Consider the following 13,647-nt stretch of genomic DNA (forward strand, 5'->3'; position numbering starts at 1 on the left):
TTGGGTTTGGGATCGTTGGGTGGGGTAAGTGGTGGTGGAAGAAGTGGTGGTGGCGGGGGTGAGGTTGGTGGTTTTAGTGTTTGAGGAGAGAGAAAGAAGAGGAGTGAGAAGGGAAAGTGAGAGAATAATTTTAAAAAAAAAAACTTTTTAACCTGTTTATCAGGCCAGGTCACAAGTTAAATGGATATGTTGGAGAAGAAGGGGTATAAAGGTTGGATTTTTGAGGAATAAAATGAAGGTTGGATTTTTAGGAGGAAAAAGTGCAAATGTTGGATTTATCTTTTCCATTTTTCTTTAGTTAATTATAGTATAGTATTAATTGATTAGCTTAGCTTAGCTTCTATCAAGAAAATATATAATCTTATTGTAATAAACGTAGTACGTAGTACGTACGACATATATAATACGTACATATATAATGTATGTCTTTCCTAAAACAAATACTCCATATGTCACAGATATGATAAGAGTATTATTTTTTATTTTATTTTTTGCTTAATTTAAGTTCATAGTTTTGTCAATATTTTTTTTTTGGAAAGACGCATCAAATCTTCTATTATACTTTATATACATACGTGTAAAGGATTTGATTCTTAAATAACTTTTTTCAAAAAAAAAAAAAAAAAAAAAAAAAAAAAAAACTAAAGACACACCAGGAGATGACACGTGTCATTGCTAGTGTGTCTTTCAGTATATAGTTTTTGATAAAAGTACATTACACTAACAATCAAAGAACATGTACAATGTTCTTTTTACTCTTTTTCGGTGCACAAATGTTCTTTTTACTTTAGGTTCATTACATTTTAATAGTATGTTCTTTTCACTACATTTGTATGTTCTTTACATTTGTATAATATGTTCTTTCCGCGAAACGTCGGTAGGATACAAGTTACAGACACCTGTACAAACCACACACTAATGATTTCAAATTATTTTAAATTTGAAATAAAATATGAGTAAACATGTTTAATTGTTTCAACTTTAGCTGATGGATTCTAACATGATTGGACTTTCTACTTTTAAGCTTCCTTACCTTTCCATTAAAAAATAAAGTGAAAAAGAATTAGGCTAAAGCATCGCTCAGCTATAGTGCAAAACCAACAATATGATCAACTAATCATCAAAGTTTAGCAAGATGACCACAATTAGTTGTACATCCTTGTAGTGGCAACGAGCAAGAAATAGATATGTCTAACATAGATCAATTAATCCTAGACTTCTTTGAAGTGTTACATAAATATAATCTCTATTTCAGAAATAATCGACACAATTAAACTTGAAATATTTGTTAAGACAACATTTTGATCATTAATATATACTCTGTATGTAAATATCAGGGGAAAAAAATTTGTATAATTCTTTTTTAATTATTTTTTTTGATAACATTAGATTTTATATTAATACCTACAATACATAATTAAAGAGGCAGAAAAAATATAGGGAACAATTATTTTTATTGATAGTTTGTGGATTACAACTCTCGTATATCTCTTGATTCCTCTCTCTAAAGGGCTAGGGTTTGATATTTGTTTATAGTACGGAGCTTTGTTGGCTTATTCCATACTATGGACCTACAATGTTTGGTAGTAGGGAGGAGATGGGGTCTCTGTGACTTATTCCATCTGAGCCTCCTTAAAACCTAGATTCGACCCTCTTTATATAGAGAGTTGTAAAGTAAAAGATAATAATTTACGAGATCCTTAAGATAATATCTTATATTTTTTGATATTATCTCTTTATTTACAAATATCTGACACCTAATAATTAACAAAATTTCGGTGCCAACAACCTATTTTATAACATTCTATATATATGATACATTTGTTTTAAAGAAGTTAGTAAATTTGCTAGTTTGATACAATGAACGCTAGTATATGAACCCTGAATATGGGTATGTTCGGCAAAATATAGTTGTGAAGGTAGCTGTAGCTGTAGCTGTGGAGATAGCTGTGAGCTGTGTATGTAGCTGTTAGCTGTCAACAAGCTGTTAGCTATGAAGATAAATAATTTAGATATAAGGGTTCGGTAAAGTAGCGGTTGACTAGCTGTTACATATAAAAATCAACATTTCACTAGTAGAATAAACGTAATGGCAAGCGGTTCAAACCCCCTAATGGCAAGCGGTTTTGAACCGCATGCGCTTAGGGGGATTGCCATTAGCCCTTTAAATGGCAAGCGGTTCTGAACCGCTTGCCATTACTAGAGAAAGGGCAGCGGTTTTGGCGCCAAACCGCTGCCCATTATGGGTATACAAAATAAATAAATAAAAAAAAATTGTTTTTTTTCACATAAATTGATACACAAACCAAATATATGTAAAAACATTAATATTTTTATTAATTATTTATTGTAATATTACATTAACATAAAAAAAAATAATTAATACAACAATAAAATTAATACAACTAATAAAATTAGCTCTATATAAAAATAAATAAAAAAAAATACTTTAAAAAAAAAACATCAGTCACGACCACCAACACCAGCCACGACCACCAACACCACCGACCCACCACGATCCACACCATGACCCCCACAAATATCAGCACCACCACCCACCACGACCCTCACTAACACCAGAAGCCCTCACCTTGACCCACCCCGTACCTAGCCACCACCCCACACCTCCACCCTCCGTAACCCACAACCCACCCAAACAAAACCTACATCTCCACCCAAACCGTAACCCACCCACCACCCCACACCTCCAGCCAGCCCGTACCCACCCACCACCCCACACCTCCACCGTCCCTAACCCGCAACCCACCCAAGCAAAACACCAATTTTGACTTGAAAATTTGGTTTTAAAGGTCAAATTCGACCATGAAAACACTAGTTGAAATTTTGACCTAAAAAACTTGAAAACCACACGATTTGCACGAAATTGCTCAAAAATTGCTCGAAATTTTGCTCCAAAGCTGCTCGGAATTTTAGTTGAAATTATATGGGTTTTGGTCGAATTTGTTCGAAATTTATGCGGGTTTTGGTCGAGGAGAATGAGAAATGGAGATTGAGAGAGGAGAGTGAAATGAAGGGAGTGAGAAATTGAGGGAGGAGTGAGAACGAAAGAGATTGAGAGGGCAGAGGGGAGAGTGAGAACTGAGAAAGAGAGGAGAGAGAGCGGCTGGAGTTGGTATTTAAAATGGGTAGGGTTTTTTTTTAAAAGGCAAGCCGTTCACGGTACGAACCACTTGCCATTTGTGCTTTTGCAAGCGGTTCAGCCCAAACCGCTTGCCATTTACAATTATGCAAGCGGTTCAGCCCAAACCGCTTGCCATTTATAATTTTGGAAGCGGAATTGCATAACCGCTTGTCATTTGGGGCTTCCCATTACATTTATTCTACTAGTGTTTTATTTTTAAAATTATAGATTAAATTTTAAACAGTTACCTCAAAAGCTACCTCTAATTTCAAAAGCTAATCTTTCTAACTTTTCATAAAAGCTACCCTAACCACTAATTTGCCAAACACTCACATTTTTTGTCAAGTAATGATTTGACTTGGTCAAACCACTAAAAGTTACCTAAAAGTTACTCAAAAGCTAGCGCCGAACACGCTCATGAAAGAGTGTCGATAGTTTCGGGACAAGCAATGGGAGCCTGTCATCTTCAATTCTTCATTATGTGCTGCAATTACTTAGTTAGACCAGTTCCCAATACTCCGTATTTTACAAAAACTTAGTGAAAATTAATTAAGAATCTCAAATGGAACATATTCTTTCCAAAATTATAATGATCAACTGATCAAGGACTTTGCTCAAAGATTAGTGTTTTGTTCTTGTGTTACTATTTTTATAACATAAACTAACTATTGCACATTTATAACTACTCAATATATAATATTATAATGTTAGAGGGTTTATAATTTTGGGCTAAAAAGTAGTCTAATTTTCGAATAGGTTTCAATAAATCTACCCAAGTAGTATAAATAATCGCTCGTTTACTTACGGTGGAGTGTCTCCCTATGATGGCCTGGTGTCGTTAGTGTTTGTTAGTTTAGTTGTTTATTTTTAGTTAGGGTTTATAAGGGCTTATAAAAAAAGCAAATATCTTTTGCCTAATTATCAGTTTGTTGGTAAAGATTTGTTCGGGATTGCAACGGTTGTCAAATTCAAAAAAATGTTTAAGCGAATCATATACGAGTAATAGTCATCTTACGGCTAAAACAAATTACTATAACACATCTTCGAAAAGGCTTCATATTTCAGCAATGTGTGCAAGGTATGTACTACAATGCAAGATTTTATCAACGATCGTAGCTTTGTGAAGGAAACCTTAATTTAATTCTATTTTATGTATTAGTTAATTTAGATTTAATTTGTAGATGACAAATGTTTTTTTTATTAATAATTTCATTTTTGTTAAAAAAAAAAATCTATGATTGCCAGTTTATTCTTTAGTTATAAATTCATAACAATATGACACCAAGTTAGTTTGGAAATACTAACAAAAGTACTCTATTTAACAATAAAAGCTAATAAAATAACTTGGAGATTAGATAGGATAAATTATAATGAAGCTAAATTTATAATAAGTGTCAAAGCATAGTTCACTACTTTTTTTTTTCACTATGCTTTGGGCAATTCATCGGTTGGCTTATTTGTCTTTTCATTCTTTTTTCCTTGCAAGTTGTTGGTACTTTGAGATGCTTTTTAAGTAGTTTTAAATTATAATCCTATGCAATATTTAAGTAGTTTTAAAGTACTACGTATAAAGATTCATAACGAATGGAAATCGGGAATAAATAATCTAAACAATAAATAAATAAAATTAAAATAGGAGTATGTTTTAATTATCATCAATCAATCAATCAATAACTATATACTAAAAGACACATCAGTAATGTCACGTGTCATCTCCTGGTGTGTCCTTAGTTTTTTTTTTTTATTATTTTCTTTGAACAAAAATTATACTATTTGAGATATAAATCTTTACATCTATTAACTATTACTAAAACAGAAAATTGTTGACATCATGCTTTCCTCAAATTGTATACGTGTCGCTCTCTCATAAAAAATTTCCCGGCTAATGTACTTATGATGTCATATATATATATTTTTGGTTTTTTTTTTAAGAATAGTTTTTTTTTTTTTAATCATTTCTATTTCAATCTTTGACTGTGTCAATAAATAAATCAATAATTTTTTTGGTTGGAATTAAATAAAATTGATATTGAGCTAAAATATTTTAGGTAGCTATGACATTTTTTTACAAAATTTTTGTAAGGTTTTCCTATTATTTATGTGTGTCTAAAATAAGGATTGTGCAAGCAACCTAGCTATGAAGTCATGTAATAATATTATGGATGTTTGTTATACAAAAATGAACTAACGTTGTCGTTAAATGTTACCATTGTTTTGCGTATTTCCAAGGTGCTTCAATTTATTCATTTATTTTTTTTATTACATCGCTTCAACTTATTTATGTTACATGTATTTTTAATTTGTATTTCGAACTCTTAGATATATAAATCCGTACAAAAACTTTTGCATGCCCCCGATTTACAATAATTTTATTGTACATCGAACATCTTACGAAAAGTGACCTTTTTTCGTACAAAAGTGACCCTTTTTTTTTTTTACAAAAGTGACCCCTTTTTTTTTACACAAAAGTGACCCTTTTTTTTTTCACAAAAGTGACCTTTTTTTTCTTCACAAAAAGACCCTTTTTTCACAAAAGTAATTAAGCTACATATGCAAAACAGAAAAACAGAGTATCAAAATCAACAAAGATAAACCCAAAATTAAAGATAACAATGTACGAAGTATAGTCTATGTGCAAAGAAAAGGAGTGGCATTTAGAATGCTACGTCTATAAGCAATTGATTCTTTCACATGGATCATCTTGGAAGAAATTCATGCACGAAAACCATTGGGATGAACATAAAGGATTAGCTAAATTTGAAGCAACCTTGGCGAGAACAGAGATCACTACTAAAATTCGGCTAAATTGCGACCGTTTTTCTACGACCGTCTGAAAAACGGTCGCAAAATATGAAATTTGCGACCGTTTTTTATGCGGTCGCAATATTACGACTGCTTTGACAACGGTTGCAAATTTGCGACCGTTTTCAGCTTTAAAGACGGTCGCTAGGATGTTTTAACAATTAAAAATATTTCTAAATTAAAATAAATCGTTTGCGACCGTCAAAGACGGTCGTAAATGTCATAATCTGCGACCGTTCAAGAGACGGTCGTAAATGTCATAATCTGCGACCGTCAACGGCAGTCGTAAATGTCATAATCTGCGACCGTTTAAGAGACGGTCGTAAATGTCATAATCTGCGACCGTCAAAGGCGGTCGTAAATGTCATAATCTGCGACCGTTTAAGAGACAGTCGTAAATGTTCTAATCTGCGACCGTCAAAGACGGTCGTAAAATTCATAATCTGCGACCGTCAAAGAGACGGTCGTAAATGTCATAATTTGCGACCGTCAAGACGGTCGTAAAAAGCTTTTTTTTTAATAAAAAAATATTCGGGTACAAATACTCACCCATCTCAACTCAACCCTAATTTACTAACCCTAACAGCCGCCCCTCATTTTCACGCCTCTCTCCTCTCATTTTCTCTTCATTTTCTCTCTCCTCTCATTTTCACGCCTCTCCTCTCATTTTCACGCCTCTCTCCTCTTTTCTCTTCTTCTTTCCCTGACCTTTCCCCTTCTCTTTCCTCTTTTCCCTGATCTATTTCCTCTTCTTCTTCTGCTCCTCCCTCCGTTTAGGCAATAAAGAATCCTTATTCAACGAGAAACAAACGAATTATGGTGTTAATGGTCAAATTCGACCATAAAAATTCCAGATCTGGAGTTTTTGTGGTCGAATTCGACCATATGAAACACTAGAGGAAAAAATATTGACAAAGGTGGGTTTAATTTATGTTTGTTTTCGATTTATGAGGGTTTTATTTTATTTTTGTTGGAGTTTTTGTTCGAATTTGTTGGTTTAATTGTTGTGGGTTTATTTTTTTTGGGTATAATTATTGGGTTTAATTTTTGGGCGATTTTTTTGTTTGATTTTTGTTAATATTACAAAGTATGTTTGATTTTCGTTTCGAATTTTGGGTTGATTATTGTTAATTTCATTTCGGGTTTGATTTTTTTGTTGATTTTGGTTTGATAATTGTTTTATTTTCGATTTTGTGGTTTATTACTTTTATTAATTCGAATTTCCATGTGTTATTCATTCGAATTTTGCTGTTTTTATTTTTTTATTTTCCGTTGAATTTTTGTTTGGTTTTTTTTTTTTTTTTTTCTGGGTTTGATTTTATTCGTGTTTGGGTTAATTTTTGTTGGTTTGTTTGGTTTTTGTTATTTTTGGGTTCCATTTTCGTTCATTTCAATTTGATTAATTTTGTTTGATTTTTATGTTTGAATATTTCGTTCTTTTTGGGTTTTTGTTTGATTTTGTCTAATTTCAATTTGGTTTTTTTTTGGGTTTGATTTTATCTATGTTTTGGGTTGATTTTTGCTGGGTTTTTTTTTGGGTTTCATTTTCGTGATGGCTGGTTGGGATTGTCAAGGTGATTGGGTGGTGTTTTTGAGGTGTTTGGTTGGTGGGTAAAGGTGTTTGGTTAGTGGGTAAAGGTGGTTGGTGGGTAAAGGTGGTTGGCTGGGAAGAGGCAGTGGTGGAGTTGGTTTGGGTGGTGGTGGGGGCGTGGTTGTGAAGAGCAGGGATGGGGGTGAATTTTATTTTATTTTTGTTTTTTTTTTAAATTTTAGCGACGGCTAAAAGCGGTCGCTAATTTCCAAAATTGCGACCGCTGCTTTTACCGGTCGCAATTGTTTATATTTACGACTGTTTTCCTTGCGGTCGTTGAAATTAATAAAAACGGTCGCAATAAATCTGCGACCGTCAAACAGTCGTAATAATTTTTTTTTTGCGACCAAGTAAATAACGACCACCCCTTTACGACCGTTGACGGTCGCAATTATAAATTGCGACCGTTTTTGCTATTTTCTGCGACCGTTAGAGGCGGTCGCAAAAACCTTAATTTTTAGTAGTGGATGAAAGCCTGGCATGAGGGGATGAAATCCGTCGGAGGGGAGGTTTGGGTTAATTAAGGAATTGACAACAGTGGGGAGGTTTGGGGGTTATTGAGAGATTGGAGGAAGGTTTTTGGTTGGAGAGGGGGGTTTTTTTGGTGGTGATGGCGGAGGTAAAGGGGGAGGTGGAGGCGGCGGCGGGGGTTTAGCTGGAACAGGGGTTGACGTTTCACACTCTCTCTCTAGCTCACTCTCTCTCATTTTTCAGGTAAAGGTTGAGCTGATTTACAATATTGATATTGTACATCGGATTTTTTCTAATATTTGTGAAATCCGTAAGCATATGGTTTGATTAGATTAGATTGACTTTCATTTTTATATTTTATTACTAAGTAATTTATGATGAAAGATGCCGTATGTTTTTATGATCTAATTTATAATTATGTACGGGGAAATAATAAATAGAAACACTTTATTTCATTCTAATAATTTTTTCAATTCGTGCATCGCACAGGTCTAATCTAGTATATATAACAATGATTACTTATGGAGTATAATAGAAGATTTGTTGCATCCTTCCAAAAAACATTAAAAAAAAATTCTTAACATAATTTGTGATATATGGAGGGATTTATTTATTATTTTTTTTTTTTGGAAAGACATATTATGTTCTACATTTATTACAGATCATATAGGAAGTATATATATTTTTTTTCTTGAAAATACTTATTTTTATGTAATAGAACTATAGAAGTTATGAATTTTTACAATGAAATGTGAATATCAATTCAACCAATGATACTTTTGTTATTTACTTAAATAATTTATGCTTAAAAATTAAATTAATCATCAATTACATAATACTAAAACAAACACCAGGAATGACACGTGTCAATTCCCGGTGTAGTTTTTTCCCTAAAAAAATAATAAAAAAAAACCCTTCCTTTTTTTGCTAAAATCTTCTTTGAGAAGTTTGGTATAATATAACTATCACAATACTATTTCAACTATTTTACACGTATATTTTATAGTAAATATATTCCTTTTAGTTCCCGCAAAAAAAAAAAAAAAAAAAAAAAAAAAAAAAAAAAAAAAATTCCTAATACTACGTAGTTATTACTCTATGTTCTCCATAATTATTACCCTGTATGACAAATCTTTAATACATCATAATTTTTTTTCATTTAAAATGATGAATCTATTAAATAATAGATTTATTATTATTATTATTATTATTATTATTATTATTATTATTATTATTATTATTATTATTATTAAATGGGATTTTTGATTTATTTTTTAGTACTTTAATTGGTTTCTCGCCTAATTCTAGTACGAATAGCCTAATAAAAAAATGAAGGGAGTTTAATCATGTAAGATAATTGATTAAAATCTTTGTATTTGTATCTCAGCTCCAATACTTTCATGTAGTACCATAATTTAAGGAAAAAATTGAATAAATATCAAAATTAGGTTATCATTCCTGCCCATTGTAAGTACATATATTATACAAAGTATAAAATATTCTTTAAAGCTAATAGCTAAAAAAAATAAAAAAATAAAAAAATTAGAGGGTATTTTGTCTCTATGAGCTTTGATGAAAATCCTCCCTACTCAATGAAAGCTTAATGTCGATGAAAATGTAACATATTATGATCATTTATCCTAGCTCTGCTTAATTTATTAACATATGATGATGAATCATAGCACAATGAGACACCAATTTGAATATTTTCCATTTAACATTCTAATACAAATATATGTTCCATTTAACTTTAAGCATGCATGTTTGATGGAGATGCTAGAAACTGGCCTCTTGACTTTTGGAAAAAGTGTTCCACTATATTGTAAATCAAACCATCTCAACTCTAGTGACGGAGCCAGAATATCTAAGTGAGGGGGGCCAAGATTATACCTACACATTACATTTACTTAAAAATAAAAAATAAAAAATATATATATTAGCTACAAGATTTGATCCCTTGACAATTTGCATATTATCACATGAAAAAACCAACTTCTCTACACCAAAATTAATAACAATAAAGAGCAAATTTAATTAATATCTTGAGCCAAGGGGGAGGCCAAGGCCCCCCCCCCCCCCAGCCCAGCCCACCCCCCCCCCCCCGGCTCCGCCCCTGCTCAACTCATCAATCTTAAAATCATGGAATGCAAACATGTACTACTTTAATAGAGGGTTTTTCTATACCTAGTAATACATACGTGTTGATCTCTATTTAGATTTTTAAACCAACCTAAAATGTATTCAAAATGCTTGTTGCCTTAGCTTACTACCCCCTTCGTCTCAAAAAGTTCTTTGTTGAACGATAACTTTCTCATGGAAAAAGTAGATACTGAAAAAACTTTTAGAGAAAAAGGGAGTATATGATAAGAAATACAGAATAAAATTCAATTGTTTACTCATTGAATTGATAGGCAACATGCGGTGATAAAGATGATATAACATTTTCAAGGCAACAACGACACTAAAGATTGTTATTTTCCTTAAAATCAAACTCTACTTGCATAGTAATAAACCTTCATTTGATGAACTAAACATCTTTGTATATCTACGACATACTTTATACCGTATAAAAACAAGGACGTAAGATCTCACGCGATAGCAATTCGAATAAATAACAAAATCGGACAACCCAACTTGAACATAATGTAGCATTAGCAAATACTCAACTATACATCTTGCCAAAGCACTGAAAACCAAACCAATGTGATGTGGGGAAGAAAAACAGTGGTAATAACAGTGGATAAAAGCACATAATTTGGGACCGCAAAGTGAAGGGACTCCATACTTGAGAAATACAAGTTTACTTGGAAATTGACTATACCAACAAATTAGTCTTTTTCATAAATTTATCACAAAACATATAATATATGCCCACTTTTATTCATTATAATTGAAAGTGAGAGATTTTTTGGTTGAAATATCATAAAATCATATGCTCATCCTCATCAAAAGAAAAAACCCATTTTGGACCCACAAGAAATCCCTCTAATATAATTTCAACCAATGAGGGGCCTTGTTTAAGGATCAACTTTATAAGCTTAGCCAATTAGGTACAAGATAAGGCTATTTTTGGCTTTTTTGTTTGGTCCCCAAAAGTGTAATTTTCTCTCACATTCACCCGCCACCTCACTAGTTTTTGTAATCTAACTATTGCGCTTTTCAAACTGTAAAAAGCGCACATATAATTTGGTCCCTACTCTTTACTCCAAAAATAGCCCCTTAAACCCTCCTAAAAGTCTTGCAATTATTGTACACAACACTACCTTCCGCTCCTACTCACGCTATTTGTAGCACAACTACTATTGTTTCTTGTTCTTCCTAAGCTTTTAAAATTTGTATCTCGCACCGAACCCTCAAACACGAAAAAAAAAAAATATCTAACCATTAAAATTACGATCGTGGGATCAGAGATGGTATTGGATAAAAAAATTGCCAACGCGGTCAGTGGAAAGACTGCGAGGGCGTGTGATTGCTGCATAAGAAAGCGAGCCCGATGGTATTGCCCAGCGGACGATGCTTTCTTGTGCCAATCATGTGATGGGACCGTCCACTCTGCTAACTTATTGGCTCGGAGGCACGAGCGAGTCCGTTTGAAAACAGCCTCGCTCAAGCGAGCCATTGATGATCCACAGCGGCTCGATTTGCCTTCGTGGCATCGTGGGTTAACCCGAAAACCTCGGACACCACGCCACGGTAAGCATCAATCGAAATTCGAGGAACGAAACCCGCTTCATGTAATCGTCCCGGAGCTCGGGATGGAGGAAACGACATCGTCCCAAGACGGTGAGTCGGAAGAGCAGCTTCTCTACCGTGTCCCCATTTACGATCCCTTCGTAACCGATTTCCGTTCCTCACCGACGGTCGATGACATTCGACCGTTGGAGCTCGAGGGAGGATCGGATGTATCAAAGAGCACGATTAGCAATTCAAAACAATCCCCTGATAATTACATGCCATCTGACATGGATCTTGAAGAATTTGCTGCTGATGTCGAGACCTTACTAGGAAAAGGTCTCGATGATGAATTATACGGGATTGAAGAGCTTGGATTATTAGATTGTAGTCCAAGCATTAATAATAACAATATCAATGAGAATTACATTGGTAAAATTGTAAAAGAAGAAGATGAATTATGCGATGAAGGAGAAATTATCAGGGGATATGAGATTGAGGCAGAGAGCAATAATGTAGTGATCAAAGAGCCTCTCGAGCTGAGCTTTGTTTACGACGAACACGATTTCGGTACGACTTGGGAAGACGAAGATGATCATAAAAAGAATATGATGATCGAGCCATCAGTTATAAATGAATCTTTTAAATTCGAAGAAAATGATGAAACAGAGAAAAATAAGAGAAGTAACATTTTATTGAGGCTAGATTATGAAGCAATAAGTAACGCATGGGCTAGCCTAGGCTCCCCTTGGATTACCGGACAACGCCCCGAAATTAATCTCGATGATTGTTGGCCTCATTGCACGGTAATTTTTCAAAATTTAATTCGTGCATTCTTAACAAACTTAGAATTAATGTACAACTAATTTTTATTTTGTACGCAATTACATTTATATTTTTTAGTGTGACCATCTAGTCTTATGGCGACGCGTGTTAGTGTTACACATTGTTAATGTTGTTTATGTTTTAACAGCAGGGAACATGTGGGCTAGATGGAAGTCGTCATCAAATATATGGAGAATATCAAATGGGGGGATTCGTAGGGAATGGAGGAGTCGGGGATGGAGGAAGGGAGGCAAGAGTGTCGCGGTACAGAGAGAAGAGAAGGACAAGGTTGTTCTCAAAGAAAATAAGGTATGAAGTTAGGAAATTGAATGCAGAGAAGAGGCCAAGAATGAAAGGAAGGTTTGTTAAGAGGTCTTCCTTTGCAGCAGCTAATGCAGCCTTTCCTAAGTAGTTCAATATTTTGTTTATATTAGGAAATTTATATAAATGCAAACTTTGTAATTTTGGTTACACTAAAATTATATGGCCATTTTTTTTGTACACTATAGGAATGTAACTATGTAAGTACGAGAGGGACTTTGTATTAGAAGAGAGTCTCATAATAACTCGATAAGTTTTAGGTTCGAGCTCGAATTAAATTCGAGTAGTATCATACACGTTGCTGTTTTGTGTATGGGAGTTGTAGTTGTTAAATGTTAATGTAACAACCGATAAATTCATGAGAAAATTTAAACCATTGAAATTCACATAGGTCAGCTCTAAAGCTGAAATATGTTTATATTGTACTCATTTCGTGCAGAATACTCATTTGACTTAGGTAAAAATTCCATTTAAGGAGATTAAGGCTCCGTTTGTTTTAATCTCAGGTACTAAAACCATGGGAAAATCATTTTCTTAAAAACGTTTTCCTTCAAAACAGAGGCTTAAACCGTTGTAAGTATAATTGTTACAACCAGAAGTGAGAAATTTCAATCCATTGCATTTTTTTAAGAAATCAATCCATTGCAATTTGACTCAGGTTAGCAACTCAGCATCTTAAATTCTTAATTAGTACTCCCTTCGTCTTCAAAACTTCGATCCTTTTGATTTTGCAGTTATTAAGAAACTTAAATAAAAAGAAATAAAAACATGTTGGAAAGATAAATTTAAATGGGGTTTGTAAAAAAATAGATAGATAAATTAT

General features: G+C 33.4%; 1 protein-coding gene across 2 annotated transcripts; it reads left to right on the forward strand.

The window, feature by feature from the left end:
- The first annotated feature begins 10,438 nt into the window (after window positions 1-10,438).
- LOC145557988 (zinc finger protein CONSTANS-LIKE 6-like) lies at window positions 10,439-13,210 on the forward strand. Of its 2 annotated transcripts, none has more exons than XM_081619155.1 (2): window positions 10,439-12,484; window positions 12,655-13,210. In XM_081619155.1, the coding sequence occupies exons 1-2, from the start codon at window positions 11,417-11,419 to the stop codon at window positions 12,913-12,915; spliced, it is 1,329 nt and encodes a 442-aa protein (XP_081475281.1). In that variant the 5' UTR covers window positions 10,439-11,416; the 3' UTR covers window positions 12,916-13,210. The 2 variants fall into 2 exon arrangements, with proteins under 2 accessions (XP_081475281.1, XP_081475276.1); XM_081619150.1 differs by having other exon boundaries at window positions 10,440-12,484; window positions 12,652-13,210.
- Window positions 13,211-13,647: the final 437 nt, after the last annotated feature.

This window comes from Chenopodium album, chromosome 1 (assembly GCF_948465745.1).
Source record: "Chenopodium album chromosome 1, dcCheAlbu1.1, whole genome shotgun sequence".
Classification (NCBI taxonomy): Eukaryota; Viridiplantae; Streptophyta; class Magnoliopsida; order Caryophyllales; family Amaranthaceae; genus Chenopodium; species Chenopodium album.

Excerpts from the sequence above, each read along its gene's own strand:
- LOC145557988 (XM_081619150.1), top strand. The coding sequence starts at position 11,417 with ATGGTATTGGATAAAAAAATTGCCAACGCGGTCAGTGGAAAGACTGCG. Across the intron at positions 12,485-12,651 it reads ATTGTTGGCCTCATTGCACG|CAGGGAACATGTGGGCTAGA; the intron begins GTAATTTTTCAA and ends ATGTTTTAACAG.